We start from the raw sequence: 20,448 nt of genomic DNA, 5'->3' as shown, positions 1-20,448 counted from the left end.
GATTATGAGATGCAGAAATTTGAGAATCACAACTCTACAGCTATAAAACTAGATGTCTATAAATTGTACACAATGAGAAATCAAGTCCAAGTTGAAAATATTTACTATATTACTAGTAATCTTTAATATGTTACTAGTAATTTTAGTAGTTTCTAAAATTACTGTATTTTTATTACTATTAAAAATAGAGGAAGACCTCTATTTTATTTTGCAAATTGAATACACTCATTCTTAAAATATCATGTGAACATTTTAGTAACAGAAAAACAAGACAAAAATACACAATTCAAAATTTAAAATGTGAAAATGTGGTCATTTCAGTATATTTGCTTCATAAAGCATATTAATTTGTAAAAGCAAAAACAAAACAAAAGACAATGTCTTACCTTCCATCTCGATTCCAGTCATACACCTCTACTTTGACGGTTCTGTCCATGGTGAAAACATACACACAGGGTAAAGTTACTTAGTAAGATCAAATTAACATGACTGAAAGTTAAAAAATAAGTTATAGACTTTCTAAGATAAAATATTGTATACTTTCAAGTTTTACAAAATAAAGCTGATTTTCTGATTTTAATACTAGTCTTCAATTTTTACTTTAAAATAGGTTTTTAAAATCACATAGATTTTTAAATTCTTTAAACAGAATAGGAAATTAAATAGGAAAACCATTTATAGTTTGACACAGCTCTTCAATGAGGAGCATAGAGCTACTTTTCCAGTCTTCAAAACCATTGACTTTGTGTTTTGACATTGAGTTTGTATTTCTCAAACTCAGCATATATCAGAATCACATGGAAGGCTTGTAAAAATGTGAATTATGTGACCTCATGCCCAAGTGTTTCTGGTTCAGTAGTCCCGGGGGTGGGCCCAAGAACTTGAATTTTTACAAGTTTCATCAGGTGATGCTGATGCTGCTAACTGTATTATACAAATCATGGTCTTAGAAAGAATGAGTCCAATTAAATAAAGTTATGACATTATTAAATGAATAAAGTGACAGGCAAGTAGCATAATACATTTTAAGAACATCTAATGACATATTGGTAATGGATAGTTTTTCCTATGATTTTAGTTAATAGAATAAATTTTCATTTTTCTAATATACAAGTAGTAAGATAAAATATGTTTTGGGGTGAGAAGGGGTTTTTATATAGTAATCTTATAATCCATCTTCATAAGAAAAAGAAAAAACTTTGATATGAATAAATCTTCAGGTATATTGTGGGAAGATCTTTAGGGCCACATGACCTACTTATTTGTAAAACACCAGAATCTCCCTGTTCTAGATCTGTAGAACTTTTATAATTCAGTGACCATGAGAATGATGATGTCAAATAGGATTCTCAGGAGTAAACAGGGTTGATAACATACATAATCATAATTTTACATCTTTTGTATATTTACTTATTCCTTTCTAGAAAGATAATACCAAATGAAAACCTATAAAAGGTTTCTGAGGCTATAAAAATTATGGGATACTTTTGCATATGTTAAAATAAACAAATATTCAATATATTTTTAGCACTTTGCACATTTTTGTTTTTGAAAATTCAGTCAAATCAAAATTTAATTAGTCAAATTATTCCTCTTGCCCATATCATTATGGGTAAAAAATGTTACTTAAAAAATTCTTAATAAGTCAACTATGCTTTGGTAAATACACATTTACATTGGCAAAGAAGCCATCTTAATTTTAAAAATTCAACTTAGACTATTGGATACAAAATCTACAGTGATTAAAACTCTCAGACAAGTTGACACTTATTTTACCTGTCATAATCGCCATTACATAAAGCTCTTACTGAGATCTTGAATGCTTGCCATACAGGATTTAGAGTGTTTTTGACAACTTCTGTTTTATGACAGATTGTAAAACTGTAAAAAAAAAAAAAAAGTTTTCCAGTTATTTTCATGATTTAGTTCTAATATATGCCTTAGCAATCATTTCTTTCTTTATATTTTGTTCAGAATACAGGTTGCCTGTCCCTCTGTTACTGTTATATCAGTCAATAAAAAGATTTGCTGTTTCAAAACTTTAAAGATTAGCTCATCATAACATATGGCAACTCACTCCAGTATTCTTGTCTGGAGAATCCCAGGGACAGAAGAGCCTGGTGGGCTGCCATCTATGGGGTCGCACAGAGTCAGACACGACTGAAGCGACTTAGCAGCAGCAGCAGCATCATAACATAAAGCAATGAGGGAATTTCCTGGTGGCCCAGTGGTTAAGAATCCACCTTGCAATGAAGGGGACACCAGTTCTATCTCTGGTCTGGGACGATCCCACGTTGCCATGGGCCAGCTAAGCCCATGCACCACAGCTTACTGAGCCTGCACTCTGGAGCCTTTGAACTATTAACTACTGGGCCCATGTGCCGCAACTCCTGAAGCCCGCATGCCCTAGAGCCCGGGCTCCACAAGAGAAACCACCACAGTGAGAAGTCTATACACCACAACTGGAGAATAGCCCCTGGTCTCTGGAACTAGAAAATGCCCACGTGTAGCAACAAAGACCCAGCACAGCCAAAAATAAATGAAAAAATATTAAAAAAATTAAAAATTGCAATTGTGCAATGAGTTTACTAAAAATGACCTGAACATTCAATAAATCCTAAAACTGCTGTGTAAATAATCTCTATAAAAATTGTAGTGACATGTTGCAGTGAAAAGTATCTATCAGTCACTAAACATGAAGGTTATCAGTAATTTTGAGAAATTTATTGGAATGCTGGGCACAAAAATCTGGTTAGAATGAGTCTAAGAAAGAGAAGAGAAACAGGCAGAATGTGTAAACATTTTTGAGCAGTTTAGCTGTAATAAGAAAAAAAAGAACTTGAGGATAACTTAAAGGGGAAAGATTAGTCAAGTGAAAGGTGTGTTTTTTGTCACTTTTTAATTTTTTTTTCAAGATGAAATTAAGAACAACAACAGTGTATGCTAAAGGAAAAATACATTAGAGAAAAGACTATTTGTGATGTATGAGTGAAAGGGGAAGAAGGCTAGAGTAATGTCCTGAAGTAGATGGAAGTGGATAGGACAGAGGGCATCAAAATGGAGTAGTAGGCCTTGGAAGCACTTGGATTGTCATTTTGCAGAGCATTTGGGAAGACCAAACACAGGGGTAGATATTGTGATGGGATCTTAAGGAATTTCTCCATTTGCTTGCATTGTCTTATTAAATAGGAAACAAGATAAACAGTAAATAAGAAAGAGGGAAAAAGTGCATAACTGTCTGGGAGAGAGGAACATTGATGGATTAAGAAAAAGGAATGATTTCTGAGGAGGGTCAAAGGCTTATTTAAGATTAACATAATGGATTTATAGTAGAGACCATTCAATATGTGGTTCTTTTTTTAAAATCTAAACTGTTGCTTATTCCTAGAGGGAAAAAAGATAGCAATTAAAGAATATATAATAAGCAGTAGAATCCATGAAACCTTAAACTAGTTTTCTGATTCAAATTTCAGTATTGTTTCCACCAAGCCATTTAATCTCTGGACATCAATCAGGTCCTGGTAATATTCTTGCCAGTGGCACCCCACTCCAGTACTCTTGCCTGGAAAATCCCATGGACAGAGGAGCCTGGTGGGCTGCAGTCCATGGGGTCGCTGGGAGTCGGACACGACTGGGCGACTTCACTTTCACTTTCATGCATTGGAGAAGGAAATGGCAACCCACTTCAGTGTTGTTGCCTGGAGAATCCCAGGGATAGGGGAGCCTGGTGGGCTGCCGTCTATGGGGTCGCACAGAGTCGGACATGACTGAAGCTACGTAGCAGCAATGCAAATTTATGCAGCAGTTCAAGAGCTATAAAATGTTTTAAATGATCTTGGTTAGAACAATACCTAAATTCAACTTTCACTAAACCCTTAGGCATGTAGTGTTCTAAATGCAGGGATACCTCGTATAGTCATGATCATGAGAGTATTATATAACTACACCATGACGAACATATTGCAACTAGACCCTATAAGAAAATAATTCCATTTTGAAAGGGCACTGAGTCCATTTTCCTCTTCACGGTCAAGAAAGGGTCTCTCTTCATTACGAGATCAAAGAGAAACATAATATGAATGGATCATGTTTTCAGTTTAAGATTTATGGCGTTAGCACTACACTCTTCCTGGTAGTAGCCTTACCTGTCGAAAGAAACTCATGTTACTAAATTGACAGAGCTCAAGAGAATATGTGTTTGTATAATGTGGTCAAATGCTCTCAAAGTTGAATCACCCAAAGCAATATAGGAGTCACCCAGGGCAAAAAAAAACATTAAAAGAAACATAAATGATAGAGAAAACTCTAAAAGATTAATCAAAATTACTTTGAAACTTCTCTTAATAAACTGACTCACCTTCTTAGTGAGCTACTTATAAACTAAGTAGTCATCTGTCATTCTCATTTGTAAAGCACTTATGGCAGAAAGTGAAGAAGAACTAAAGAGCCTCTTGATGAAAGTGAAAGAGGAGAGTGAAAAAATTGGCTTAAAGCTCAACATTCAGAAAACTAAGATCATGCCATCCGGTTCAGTCACTTCATGGCAAATAGACAGGGAAACAGTGGAAACAATGGCTGACTTTATTTTTGTGGGCTCCAAAATGATTGTAGATGGTGATTGCAGACATGAAATTAAAAGACGCTTACTCCCAGGAAGGAAAGTTATGACCAACCTAGACAGCATATTAAAATCAGAGACATTACTTTGTCAACAAAGGTCCGTCTAGTCAAGGCTATGGTTTTTCCAGTGGTCATGTATGGATGTGAGAGTTGGACTATAAAGAAAGCTGAGCACTGAAGAATTGATGCTTTTGAACTGTGGTGTTGGAGAAGACCCTTGAGAGTCCCTTGGACTGCAAGGAGATCCAACTAGTCCATCCTAAAGGAGATCAGTCCTGGGTGTTCATTGGAAGGACTGATGTTGAAGCTGAAACTCCAGTATTTTGGCCACCTGATGTGAAGAGCTGACTCATTGGAAAAGACCCTCATTGCTGGGAGGGTTTCAGGGCAGGAGGAGAAGGGGACGACAGAGGATGAGATGGTTGGATGGCATCACCGACTCGATGGACATGAGTTTGGGTAAACTCTGGGAGTTGGTGATGGACAGGGAGGCCTGGCATGCTGTGGTACATGGGGTTGCAAAGAGTCGGACATGACTGAGCGACTGAACTGAACTGAACTTATATGCTATATAGGCAACAAAAAGTCACTAATAATTCCAGCACTAGTGTCACTAGTGAAAACTCTGACAGGAGTCTCTGCAGTGCTAATATTCAGGAGTACTGCTATATACATATAAGCATGTGTATATATTTATTACAAATAGTGTTATAAGAAAAATATTTTTATTGAATAACCTGTATTAAAATACATTGAGTTGTTTTTAAATGATTTTAGATTTTTAGATTAGTTGTACTCAATGTTTATATTTTATTTAATAAATAAGTTAATACCATTTTTACAAGCATAACAAAATTTTGTAATATTCTCTTACCAGTGGCATTATATGTGTGGTGGACTGAAACTCTATAATTGTGCAACTAATTTTGTAAGTAAAGAAGTAAGAATAAAAGAAAATTCAGGAAATAGGTTGTTCAGACAAGAGTAAACATGAACTTTATTCTTTGTTATTCAAGAAATTTTGAATGATTTTTTAGTTTTTTATTTTTAACTCTGCAAAAAACTGAAAAATATGATTATTGTCTTCACTGTCCAATATTTTTCACATGGGTAAAATTAGTGTTCAGATGTAAATGCTACTCTAACATTTTTACCACTGAAATACAAAAGAAGCATGCAAAATCTAACAATATGATACCATAACAAAAATAATCAATAGTTTCCCAGTGATTGCATCAACAAAAATTCTACACTCTGTAAAGCATCATTTTATATTTCGGTATATTCGCTTTAAATAGCAAACTTTCTATTTTTATGTACTATTTTATACTTATTACATAACATTAACATGTATAATTTCATTTATAAGTATAGAAGGTTACCTTTTTTTTAAAACAGCCAATTCCTCCCATTTTAATCTCCCAATGACATTTTCTTTTTAGCTACTACTTTATTATGCATAGTTAAGGAAAACAGGAAACATTATACCATAAGATAATAAAATAATAATAACAGCTAACATAATTCTTACGTTAAGTAAGCTCTTAATGATTTTTGTGTAGTAATGCACTTAATACTCTCAACAGCCCTGGGAGGTAACTATGATTATTAACCCATTTTACACATGAGGAAATGAGCCCCACATGAGTTTTAAAACTTGCCTATGGTACCATAACTATTAAGTAGCAGGGTCACAGTTTACACCTAGGCAGTAGGACCTTTATTAGCTCATAATTTTAACAATTAAACTTTCTCCTTAATATTTAAAATACAGTAAGAATCACAGAAACTAATACAAATGTATTTCATGGTAAAGTCATATGTATTAAATTATACTCTACACAACGGAATACTACTCAGTCATGAAAAAAGAAATAAAACTTTGCCATTTGCAACAACATAGATAGACTTGGAGGGTATTATGCTAAGTGAAGTAAGTCAGACAGAAAAAGACAAATACTATATGATGTCACTTATATGGGGAATTTAAAAAATACAACAAACTAGTGAACATAACAAAAAGAAGCACAGATACAGATATAAAATATCTCACAGATACAGAGAACAAACTAGCGGTTATCAGTGAGGAGATAGGAGATAGGACATAGGAGGAGAAATACTGGAAGGGATTAACAGGTACAAACTATTTCACATAAAATAAGCTACAAGGATATGTTGTACAATGCAGGGAATACAGCCAATATTTTATAATAATTATAAATGAAGTGCAACCTTTAAAAATTGTGAATCATTATTTTGCACACCTGTAACATATAATATTACATATCAACAATACTGCAATAAAAATTAAAATAAATTATAATATATTTTCAAATCACATAGAAACCAGTCTAATCATAACTAGTAAAATATTCAAATTACTAGAATAAAATGAAAAATTTTCTTGAATGCCATATATTATTGAAAAAACCATGTAGTATAAAAAGCAACCAAGCAGATTTCTCTCCAAGAAATCTGCTTGAGTTCAGTTCTATTAACAAAATACATTAGTTTCAGCATTTCAGATTTCTACAAAAAAAAAAAACTTCCATACTATTAATGCAATAGAAGAGGAAATATTTCTATGAAGCTGAAAACCATTCATTATAAATATCAAACAAAACATATAAAATGCTTATAAAGTTATACATTGTTATTGAAATGAAAAAAATCCTATCAATCTTGTGAATACCAAAATATTGTACTGTTTATCAATTTAATAAGCTTCTCTAGAAAAAATGATAATTTAAATAGCATACTTATCATAGACTTAAAATGCATAAAAGATAAATCTACCTGCCATCTTCATTACTTCGATAAAATACAAGAAAAGGATCTGATTTTCCAAAGAAGTCCTTCTTGTCCAATTTATTTGCACAAAATTGCATTAGAACAGCATCCTACAAACAAAATTAATATAAAAGCTCAAAACCTGGGTTATAAGTAACTAGAAACTGCAGATCACAAGCAAGACCTGACAAGCAAACAAATTTTCCATTTTCATACAAATGGCCAAATGTGGGAAAATTCCAGAAAACATCAAATTACATTTTAAGGGACTATAAGACTAAAAAATTGACTCTTGGAAGTTCTTGTTCTAGTCACAGAATTATTATTTATTAAAATCCTTTAACCTTTCCTGCCCTGGAAAACTGCTAGTAAGTTAGATAACTCTGTGTAGCCAATATTATAAGATCTCTATTCACATCTTCAGTTATTCAGGTACACATTTTTAGAAGTTTTTTTTTTTTTTTTTTTAATTTCCTCAGGAAATATTTGTTAAGCATCTACTATTATCTACCATGTATTAGATATTGAGATGTATCAGATGATTAGATGAAGCATAAGACAGATCCAGACTGACAACATAGTTTGCTATCTAAATGGGGGATAAGGTTCCTTCTTAATTAAGCAAAAGTGCACCACAATTTCTCCATAGCTACATTTAAAAATAATTTGTATTATATTGGGCTTTTAGTTAAGCACTTTCATTTCACCCCCAATTTAAATCACTTATTCTATACTAATTATTATATAAAACCAAATATTTTTATCAATTTATATACTCAAGGACTTATAATCCTCATAACTAACTTAAACAAGGTGAGGTATCGTAAATCAAGGAAGTTAAACATTATTCAGTGATGATAAACATATTTAAAAGGTATAAATTATATAGTAATTTAAAAATTAAAATCGGTATTCTGGATTTGTTTTTCTTTAAATGAAAGCAGATGTTAATTTTTGAAGATGGAAGAGTCAAAGTAATTCATATTAAATCAAAAGGTCACATTTTTAAATACTGCTTGGTGAAAATGTTGACAAAGATTAAAAAGGCACTCTCTCATTCACTGCTTCATTTTGCAGAGTTCAACAAAAGTTACTAAGCATCCACCTAATTCTCCTTATTTTCTTTCAGCAATTCCAGAACTCCATTCAAGAGGTGATGCTATCTGTCTTTTTCATTGATTAATCCATTCATATTCTTACTCAGCAAACATTTCTCAAGGAATGCTTAGGCTAGAGTCTGGGAATGAAGAGATGGTTTCCGAGAAGTTTATAACTCCAGATTTCTGGATTTCAAAAGCATTGGGGGGTATTATTTTACTTTGTTATTTAACATATAGAAGTCATATAGAAGTTCAACTTTACCAGTTGAACACCCATAATAGAGAAGGAAATACATGCCTAAGCTGGCATAGTAACAATAAATATTTTCAAGAAAACTGAAAGAACAGAGAAAATAAAAATATGGATATCACCATCAACTCAAACTTTGCAACCATGATCAATTTGAGGTTAAAAAATCAAAAATTTCTTTAAGGAAATAATGATAGAGTCACCCTGAAAATAAAACATAAAATCAAGGCAAATTGAAAAGGAAGGACTGGTTTTACTTTTCTGTTTCTTTTCTTTCCCTCTCATCTTCACATATATTAAAATGCCCTTAGGAGAGAGGTGATTTTCCAAGAACATGGGACAAAGACATTAGTCTTGCCACAGAAATAAATGACTTCTCTAAGACATTCTTCCAAAGCACCTAAAACAAAACATAAATTACCAAAAAAATATTATGATGCACTTAAAATACACAGTAGAATTCTGAACTGTGTATATTTCAAATGGATGGTGAATTACACTTCAAAGAGTAAAATGAATTTTCATATGATCACTGTTAACGTGCGCATGCATGTTAAGACACTTCAGTCATGTCCAACTATTTGCAACCCCATGGACTGTAGCCCACCAGGCTCCTCTGTCCATGGGATTCTCCAGGCAAGAATATTGGAGAGGGTTGACACTTCCTTCTCCAGGTGATCTTCCCAACAAAGGGATCCAACCCACGTCTCTTATATCTCCTGTATTGACAGGGGGTTTCTTTACCACTAGCACCAACTGGGAAGCCCGATCATTGGTAAATGTAATACCAAATTGTAGTTTTTCAAATTATATTTCATAAGGCTTGGAAAATGAATAACTCAAAATAAAATATTGCTTTCAATGCACCAAATGATATAAACTTGTGGAAAATATTTTTGGAATTACTCAGGATAATAACAGGAGAGATTCCATCTATATCAAACACGAAATCTAATTTCTGGGGAAAACACAAGCATTCACTTACTTTTAGAAATATAAGAACATCATTACATTTTTCTAAACTCTTATGCTTAATGCACCCTGAGAGAATTTTAAGACTTTCTTTAACACTCCACGCTAATATAACAAACTTCCTAATGAAGAAATGCACTTAAATGTTTCACATTTCTAACAAGTTCTAACAAGTTCAAACCAAACATGTTCTGTAATTTTTCCAGATTCAATGAGTGACTCATCATCCGCCCAAAGTGCTCAAGGAAGTTGTCCTTGCCTATTCCCTTTCCTGACCTCTTACCTAGTTCATCTCCAAGTTGCAAGATGCTATCTCTAAAACATTTATCAAATCTTCAATCACCTGGATATGCACAGTGGCATTTGTTCACTTCTCCCTCTTCTGCTCTTGGACCTATCCAATCGATTCTCCATTCAGCAGGGAGAATAATAGACTTAAAACATCAAATAAATAATTTTGTTCATAACTTAAAATTATTTAAGCCTTTCCTTGGATAAGCACAGAATCTTTAACATAGTCTACAAAAGCTCAACACCAAAAAAACTCTGACCAACTTTTTCCATACTCATCTGATAAAGTTTTATTTCAGTCATTCCCCAACTCCCATCCCCTTGCTGACACACACCGGATACACTCTTTCCCTCTTTGGGCCCAATATAAGTTGCTTGTCCTGCTGGAAATCTTTATCATTACTTGGGGCTCCTCATGCGAAGAGTTGACTCATTGGAAAAGACTCTGATGCTGGGAGGGACTGGGGGCAGGAGGAGAAGGGGACGACAGAGGATGAGATGGCTGGATGGCATCACTGACTCGATGGACGTGAGTCTCAGTGAACTCCAGGAGTTGGTGATGGACAGGGAGGCCTGGTGTGCTGCGATTCATGGGTCGCAAAGAGTCGGACACAACTGAGCAACTGAACTGAACTGAACTGAAGCTAAAAAGGAATTTTCTCAAAGAGTCTTGGTTACCTCCACCCAATATAAATTAGATTCTCCATGGTAAAATCAATATTTGCCTACAGAATCATCTGATTAATATATACTGTTTTCAAAAAATACATGTGTGTTGAATAAAAGGACAGAGGTTGCTTGTTGTTATTTTTCTTGCCATTCTATTACAAGCTTCCTTACCATGGAATAGCATATTATACATTTTGTGAATATTGTTAAATCAATCAGAATGAAAAACATTATTTATGGACAATTTGAAGCTATTTAAAAATACTGAGTGAGGAAACATTTCCAATATGACTTCAAAATTAATATCTATCCTAGAATTTGATAAGATATATCACAAGAGTTGCATTTGAAATAAACTATGGGATACTAAGTTGAAATAATTAGGATTACCACACTACAAGTAAACATTTGTATAAATTTATAATTTATCCATTTCTCTAATATGCCCCCTTTTTTAATACAGTAGGACATTGTTGGATATCCATTTCTAATATAGTAGTATGTACATGTTGATCTCTCTAAGTATTGCTTCCCTCCATCCTTTTCCCCTAGCAACCATAAGTTGGTTCTCTAAGTCTGTGTCTGTTTCTGTGTTGTAAATAAGTTCATTAGTATCACTTCTTTTTAGATTCCACAACTAAGGCGTGTAATACAATATTTCTCCTTCTCTGTCTGACTGACTTCACTCAGTATGTCACTCTCTAGATCCATCCATGTTTCTGTAAATGGCATTATTTCATTTTTTTTTAATAGCAAAGTGATATTTCATTGTTTATATGTACCATATCTTTTCTATCCATTTCTCTGTTGATGGCCATTTAGGTTGTTTCCTTGTCTTGGCTATTGTAGAAATTTTGAGATGAACACTGGAGTATATGTACCTTTTCAGATAATGTTTTTCTGTGGACATATGCCCAGAAATGGAAGTGCAGGGTTATATGGTAGTTCTAAATTTAGTGTTTTAAGGAATCTCCATACTGTTATCCATAATGGCTGTAGCAATTTACATTTCCATCAATTGTGTGGGAGGGTTCCCTTCTTGAAACACCCTCTCTAGCACTTACTGTTGGTGGATTTTTTTAAGATATCCATTTTGATTCTAAGTTTGATTTATATTTCTTCAATAATTAGCAAGGTTGAACGTCTGTTCATTTGCCTGTTGGCTATCTAGGTCTTCTGTGTGTTTTTTGTTTGGGTTCTTTGCTTAGATGATGTTAAGCCTCATGTGCTATTTGTAAATCTTAGAGACTAATCTCTTGTGGGTCATTTCATTTGCAAATATTTTCTCCCCATCTGTGGGTTATCTTTCATTTTGTTTACTGTTTTCTTCGCTGTGTAAAAGCTTTTGAGTGTAAGTAGGTCCCATCTGTTTATCTTTGTTTTCTTTCCCATTACTCTGGGATACAGACAAAGGTACTGCTGCAATTCATGTCAGTGAGTGTTCTGTCTATAAAACTCCATAGTGTTTGGTCTCACATTTAGGTCTTTGATCCATTTTGAGCTTATTTTTGTGTATGGAATGATCTAATTTCATTTTTTTACATGTAAGTGTCCAGTTTTCCCAGCACCATTTGTTGAAGAGATTGTCTTTCCCATAGTGCATAGTCTTTCCTCCTTTCTCATACATTAATTGGGCACAGGTGTGTGGGTTTGTCTCTGTTTTCTCTATCCTGTTCCATTGATCTCTATGTCTATTTCTGTCCCAGTACCATACTGTTTTGATGACTACAGCTTTGTAGCATAGTCTGAACTTGGGGTGTCTGATTCCTCCAGCTCTTTTCCTCTCTCAAGAAAGAAATACAGTCCCTTTTTAATTCTGCAAAGAACCACCTGCGGGAGATACATACACATCTCGAAGATATTGTGGATTCTGTTCCAGACCACCACAATAAAGTGACTATCACAATAAAGCAAGTCACATCAATTTTTTGCTTTCCCAGTGCGCATAAAAGTTATTGCTCACACTACTTTGTCTACTAAGTGTTCAGTAGCACATGTCTAAGGAAACAATATACATACCTTGATTTAAAAATACTTAATTGCTAAAAATGCTATCATCTGAGTCTTCAGCAAGTCACAATATTTTTGCTGGTGGAGGGCCTTGACTTGATGTCGACAGATGCTTGCTGATAAGGGTGATGGTTCTTGAAGTATGGGGTGGCTGTGGTGATTTCTTAGAATAAGACAACAATGAAATTTGCCCCATCAATTGACTCTTCCTTTCAGGATTGATTTCCCTGTAGCATGCAAAGCTATTTGCTGGTATTTTCCCCATAGTTGGAACTTCTTTCAAAACCAAAGTCAATCCACACAAATCATGCTGCTGCTTTGTCAACTAAGTACATATAATATTCTACAACCTTTGTTGTCCTTTCAATAACTTTCACAGCATCTTTACCAGTAGATTCCATCTGAAGAACCCACTTTCATTGTTCATCCATAAGATGCAATTTGTCATCCATTCAAGTCTTATCATGAGATTTCAGCAATTTAGTCATATCTTCAGGCTCCACTTTCTATTCTAATTCTCTTGCCATTTTCACAATATCATCAGTTACTTCCTCCACTGAAGTCTTAAACCCCTCAAAGTCATCCTCTTGTGAGGGTTGGAATCAACTTCTTTCAAACTCCTGTTAATGTTGATATCTATGCCTCTCCCCATGAATTATGAATGTTCTTAATGGCATCTAGAATGGTGAATTCTTCTTAGAAGATTTTCTATTGACTTTGCCCAGATCTATTAGAGGAATCACTATGACTTTATGGAATGTATTATTTCATATAACTTTATGGAATGTGGAAGCTATAACTTTATGAAATGTATTATTTCTTAAGTAACAGGAATTGAAAGTCAAACTTACTCCTTGAGCCATGGTTTGCAGAATTAGTGTGTTAGTAAGCATGAAAATAACATCAAACTCATACATCTCCATCAGAACTCTTATGTGGCCAGGTGCATTGTAAATAGGCAGTATTATTTTGAAAGGAACCTTTTTTTTTCTGAACAATAGGTCACGACAGTGGGCTTAAATGTGCTGTGCTGTGCTAAATCACTTCAGTCATGTCCGACTCTATATGACCCTATGAATGAACTGTAGCCTGCCAGGCTCCTCTGTCCACGGGATTCTCCAGGCAAGAATACTGGAGTGGGTTTCCATGCACTTCTCCAGGGGATCTTCCCAACCCAGGGATTGAACCTTGATCTCTTATGTCTCCTGCATTGTCAGGTGGGGTCTTTATCACTAGCACCACCTGGGAAGCTCATGGGCTTAAATACTCAGCTATAAATAAGAACACATTTGAGGCAGTTCTAATGAGGTGGATGAAATTGGAGCCTATTATACAGAGTGAAGAAAGTCAGAAAGAAAAAGACAAATACTGTATATTAGTACATATATATGGAATTTAGAAATTTGGTAGTGATGATCTGACATGCAGGGTAGCAAAAGAGACACAGATGTAAAGAACAGACTTTTGGACTCTGTGGGAGAAGGCGAGGGTAGGATGATTTGAGAGAATAGCATTGAAGCATTTATATTACCATATGTAAAGTAGATGACCAGTGCAAGTTTGATGCATGAAGCAGGGCACCCAGAGCCAGTGCTCTGGGACAACTCGGAGGGATAGGGGTGGGGAGGGAGGTTGGTGAGGGATTCAGGATGGGGAGACAACTGTATACATGTGGCTGAAACTTTTATGTTTGGCAGAAACTGTCATAATATTGTAAAGTAATTATCCTCCAATTAAAATTAATTAATTAATTTATAAAATTCAGTAAACCATGTTGTAAACAGATATGCTGTCAATCAGGCCTTATTGTTTCATTAATAGAGCATGCTGCTGCTGCTGTTAAGTTGCTTCAGTCGTGTCCGACTCCGTGCGACCCCATAGACGGCAGCCCACCAGGCTCTCCCGTCCCCGGGATTCTCCAGGCAAGAACACTGGAGTGGGTTGCCATTTCCTTCTCCAGTGCATGAAAGTGAAAAGCGAAAGTGAAGTCGCTCAGTTGTGTCCGATATAGGGATATTAACTGTCCTAATTACTATATTGTTGTATCTCAGAGAATAAGGATGCCTGGCAAGAGGGAGAGAGATGGGGGAATGGCCAGTTCATGGAGCAGGCAGCACAGACACTTTTATTAATTTCTTGGTGCCCAAAAACAATTACAATAGCAACACTGAAGACCCCTGATCACAGATCACTATAACAAACGTTATAATGAGAAATTTTGATATTTTGAAAAAACTAATAAAATGTGACACAGAGATTAGAGTGAGCAATACTACTGGAAAAATGGTGCCAAAAGACTTGTTCACTCCAGGTCTATGACAGTCCTTCAATTTGCAAAAAATACAATAGATGCACTATGCAATAAAGTGAAGCACAATAAAATGAAGTGCGCCTGTATGAAGTCTTTTAGCAGTTTAAAAATGTAGAAATTAAAGCTCCAAAACTTTTCACTCAGCCAAATAGTGAAAGAGACATACTGAAATTTAGGTGTCCTGATTCTACATTGTATGCTCAAGCTAACAACTGGCAATGTGTTTTCAAGAAAGTACTTGTCAATTTGATAATTTCTAATATGAAATAAAATTATTTCATGACAAATTTTAAGTGATAATGCCTGATACTTTTAAAGTACCATAAAATACTTAAAACTTGTATGAATTTAGAAACTGTCATGCTAAGTGAACTAAGTCAGACAGAGACTGAGAAACATTCCATGACATCCCTCATACGTGAAATCTAAAAGGAAATAATACAAATGAACTTATCTACAAAATAGAAACAGACTCACAGACTTAACTTATGGTTACTAGGGGGATGGGTGGGGGGAAGGGACATTTAGGAATTTTGGGATCAACAGGTATACACTGCTGTATTTAAAATAGAAAATCAACAAGGTCCTACTATGTAGCACAGGGAACTCTGCTCAACGTTATGTGGCAGCATGAACGGTAGGGAAGTCTGGAAGAGAATGGCGACATTTATATACATGGCTGAGTCGCTTTGCTGTCCACTAAAACTATCACAACATTGTTAATTGGCTATACTTCAATATAAAATAAAAAGTTAAAAAAATAAATAAAACACATTCTTACTTCTGAAGTTAACTATGATCACTGCTTTGAACACACTTGTTTCTTCTACTCTACTAGCACAGCTATATTATTTCACCGATGCTGATTATCAGTGTCTTTAGCTAAGAATAAGAATGTAGGATGCATATGTGAAGTTAGGTCAAGATTCCTAAAAATTAAAAAATTCTAGATCTATAATTTTTAAGTATGGGAAATATGTAAAAAATAATTAGTATTATTAATAAATATATTGAAAGGAAATTTCAGATGTTTTAAAGCTTTATTTTCATAAAGAGTGGTGAAAATGCCTCTAGATCACTAAATAACATATTCCACTTCATTTGCATGGAAGCTTTACAGTTTTCTGTTTCTCCAAATTAAACAACAGAATTGAAAGCAAAATATGTTTAAGATGCAGACTGGCAATACTCTCAATCTATGCCCTTGATATGTTACACCTAGTACAAAACAGAACTTAAAATAGTTTGTTCATTAGCACAGTTACACAAAATAATATCAAGATTTTGTCAAAATAGCATTTTAATGTCACAATAAAGAATATGTATCCTTCATCATATAAACATGGATTATCTTACACATATACAAATTCAGAGACAAGAAGTATGAAAGCTGATTAGGTCCACAAATCACAACTAAAACTAGTCATTTTCTAAGATTAATAAATATACACTCTATGTTATTACACTCAGTTGGAGTGGTAGCTGGTTATTTCTATAAATGTGGGCTTCCCAAGCTAAGAAAATATGACCCCACATATAAATACTGAATTAATTCAGTCAGAAATACAGAAAAACAAGTATGTTACACAAAATGGTTACAGACAATTGACTAGAAATATTTCTTCAGGATCACATATAAAATCTTCAAATTTTTACAAAAACTTAACTAATACAATTGACAATTCCTTATATTAATGCCACCCCAAAATGATATTAGATTTTATTTTAACAATTTCTATTCATTAAAAAGACTGTTAAAACTGGACTATAGAATGTAGCCTCTCTAGCTAAAGTACTACTTAAAATAATATTTTTATGAATCATAGAATTATATAATTTAGTTTTAATTATTTTTGCTAAAATTACTCAAGAATAATCATTTAAATATAGTTTGAGAAATACCATTTCAAAGAAGTTTTGGAACTACTGTCTAATCCAAAGAAATATTTACTTACTCTGCAACAGTTTAATTCCTCTGCTGTAAGTATGATTGTACCACATTTCTTCCCTGGAATTCCTCTAAAACAACAAAAAGCATATTTAAACACAATGATATTTCTATTAATATTATATAGAAAATAAATTAATATTAAATATATATGCTATTTTTATATAACCAAAAAAAAGCATACTACTAATAATTGTGCTCTAATAAAATATATCCTGTTTCAAACTTGAGTTTATCCTACTACTAATAAAACCACATTTACTAATAGATCCACACTTACTAATAGATTCACACTTACTAATAAATCTTTTCAACATTTCAGTACTTTGCCCAAGAATCTCCAATAGCTTCATAATGTTTATAATAGATAATTAATACAATATAACACAGTATCTATGAGAAATATTCTCCCATGATTTCTAAGATATCTATTATGTGATTACAATGTATTCCTAATTTAGTTTTCAATATTTCTTTCTTCTTTCAATATGGTTATTTATTTGGGCTTATTTTTCCTTTGTGCCGGTTCCTACACCTTAGTATACTACAGTGTGTTAAAACTCTTCCCTGCTGTTGTTCAGTCATCTAGTCATGTCTGACTCTTTGCGACCCCATGGACTGCAACACGCCAGGCCTCCCCGTCCCCCACCATCTCCCGAAGTTTGCCCAAGTTCATGTCTATTGCTTCAGTGATGCCATCCAGCCATCTCATCCTCTGATGCCCTCTTCTCCTCTGCCCTCAATCTTTCCCAGCATCAGGGACTTCTCCAATGAGTCAGCTGTTCCAGTCAGATGACCAAAATACTGGAGCTTCAGCCCCAGCGTCAGTCCTTCCAACTAGTATTCAGGGTTTATTTCCCTTAAAACTGACTGGTTTGATCTTGTTGTCCAAAGGACTCTGAAGTGTCTTCTCCAGCACCACAGTTTGAAGGCATTAATTCTTCTGTGCTTCACTTTCTTTATTGTCCAGCTCTCACAACCGTACATGACCCCTAGGAAGATTATAGTCTTGACTATACAGACGTTTGTTGGCAGAGTAATGCCTCTGCTTTTCAACACACTGTCTAGGTTTGTCATCGCTTTCCTGCCAAGAAGCAAATATCTTCTGATTTCATGGCTGCAGTCACCATCTGCAGTGATTTCAGAGCCCAAGAAGAGGAAATCTGTCACTACTTCCACATTTTCCCCCTTTATTTGCCATGAAGTAATGGGGCTGGATGCCATGAACTTAGTTTTTTTAATAGTTTTAAGTTGACTCTTTCACTCTCTTCCTTTACCCTCATCAAGAGGCTCTTTAGTTCCTCTTAGCTTTCTGCCATTAGAGTGGTATCATTTGCATATCTGAGGATGTTGATGTTTCTCCTGCCTATCTTGATTTCAGCTTGTAACCATCCAGCCTGGCATTTCTCATGATGTGCTCAGTGTATAGGTTAAACAAACAGGATGATAGCAGATAGCCCTGTCATACTCCTTTCTCAATATTGAATCAGTTGTTTCATACCAGGGTTCTAACTGTTGCTAAGATATGATACCAAAAGATGAGTCCCCCAGGTCTTAACGTGTTTAATACGCTACTGGAGAAGAGCAGAAGAGAACTACAAATAGCCCCAGAAAGAATGAAGTGTGTGGGCCAAAGCAGAAACAACTCCCAGTTGTGGATACGTCTGGAGATGAAAGTAAAATCTGAAGCTACAAAGAACAGTATAGCATAGGAACCTGGAATGTTAGGTCCATGAATCAAAGTAAATTGAACGTGGTCAAGCAGAAGATGGTAAGAATAAACTCTTCCCTATTCTGCCTCAAACTCCATACATCCCAGATGAAGTTTTACTTGTCCCAGGAAACTTTATCCCAGTCAACCTCACACAAAACTTGGCCTTCTCTGCATTTCTATCGCATTTAAAGCCAGTTCCATAACTTGAGCATTTAATTTTTCCTAAATTATTACAATACCATGTTTTTAACCCTCTTTCCTCAAGTTGATTATAAACTCTATTAGAGCAAAATTCATCCTATAAATCCCTTGTAAACCAACAGATTTAAATATCTGTTAATAACAGGCACTCATTGTTTTAGGAAAGTATATAATACATAAGCAAAATTATGAAAAGCAATACTTCCACTCAATTTTCTTTCTATATGTCTATGGCATATAATATTTATGCTCAAAAACTTGCTGACACCAAAAGCAAAGTGCACTAGGAGAATGCAAGGTATGTTCACAGTTCCCTGCTTTACCTGAGGGAATCTTTCAAAGACTAATCCTAATGATCTAAAGGTATACTTCATGTTTCTTTTTTCCTGTCACAGATCATAGTCCAGACTCTTCTGCTTTTCTAGGGAACTATAGGTTATTGAATTAGAATAAAATGAGTGTTTTTGTCTTCAAAAATATGATTCATCTCTAAAAATCTATGCCAGTTTGCATGTGACATTTTCTCCAGATCTTTATGATTAAAAGGTAAGTTACTTTATCCTTGCACATTTTTTCTTAGAATAATTAAAACATCATTTTTAGTATCCTTCCATCATCAGTAATCAGTTAATTTTTATAATACTCCTGAATTAAAAAAAAATTCCTTTCTCTGTTTGTGAATCACAAGATTTATACTTTCAATATTATGGCAAACTAAAGCATCTTGACTGAACATCTATCTGAAAATAATTTAAAATGCTGAATAAAATTTGCAAATAGTATTTATAAATGCTCTGGAAAAACCATCAAAATAAGTAAGGACTAATCAGAAACTGAAGATGTAAAGCCAGAAAGATGAACAGAAGTAAACCCTAGAGTGTTTACTCTTATGCTTGTTTTTTATGGCTCCTTAGGGCATAAAAATGAGAACCCTCCTCCCTGGCAAAAGGTGAGTAAGGATTCACAAGGTGGGAAATTCAATAAATAAGCAATTTCACAGCATAAAGCTTGGATCATGAAGACTATATTGCCTGATTGTAGCATGAATTAGACATAAATATTCTCTTTGACAGGATCTACAAAATAAATCCATGCCTTAAAATGTGGTGATTAATGAAATAGAAAAAATGTCTCCTAATAATTCAGACCTCAATCAGGCTTGCCATCTTAATTTTCACTACTAGAGTAGTGACAAACTTTAAACTGAGAATTTGGCTTAATTCAAGTGATCACAGTTACTTGGTAAATGAAAAATCTCTGTGGAAGGGTTTGCATTCAAACCACATCTCAAAATACTATCACATTAAAGTGTAAAAATATATGTGAGCTCATTTAAAAATATCTCAAAACTCTAAAGAAAAAATGTACCATATTTTAGAGTCTCCAGAGAAAGAAGGCTACAAAATCTAACACAGACTTAAACACTAAAAATATTATGCATAATATACACGACATTCAGTCCTGTTAGACTCTGTGACCCTATGGACTATAGCCTGCCAGGCTCCTCTGTCCATGGGATTCTCTAGGCAAGAATACTCGAGTGGGTTGCCATGCCCTCCTCCAGGGGACCTT

General features: G+C 34.4%; 1 protein-coding gene across 2 annotated transcripts in view; it reads right to left on the bottom strand.

Moving 5' to 3' along the window:
* CPNE8 (copine 8) overlaps nt 1-20,448 on the bottom strand; it is a 280,044-nt gene that overhangs the window by 123,960 nt on the left and 135,636 nt on the right. For both annotated transcript variants that reach the window (XM_019960805.2, XM_070789278.1), the window contains 4 exons: nt 16,969-17,032; nt 7,417-7,520; nt 1,777-1,881; nt 387-428 (listed from right to left, as the gene is read on the bottom strand). In XM_019960805.2, the coding sequence (XP_019816364.1) occupies nt 387-428; nt 1,777-1,881; nt 7,417-7,520; nt 16,969-17,032 (315 nt within the window). The remainder of the gene's footprint in view (nt 1-386; nt 429-1,776; nt 1,882-7,416; nt 7,521-16,968; nt 17,033-20,448) is intronic.

The sequence above is a fragment of the Bos indicus genome, chromosome 5 (genome assembly GCF_029378745.1).
Source record: "Bos indicus isolate NIAB-ARS_2022 breed Sahiwal x Tharparkar chromosome 5, NIAB-ARS_B.indTharparkar_mat_pri_1.0, whole genome shotgun sequence".
NCBI classification, from domain to species: domain Eukaryota; kingdom Metazoa; phylum Chordata; class Mammalia; order Artiodactyla; family Bovidae; genus Bos; species Bos indicus.
Note: the sequence above shows the minus strand (reverse complement) of the source record. Positions and strands in the feature narration are given on the sequence as shown.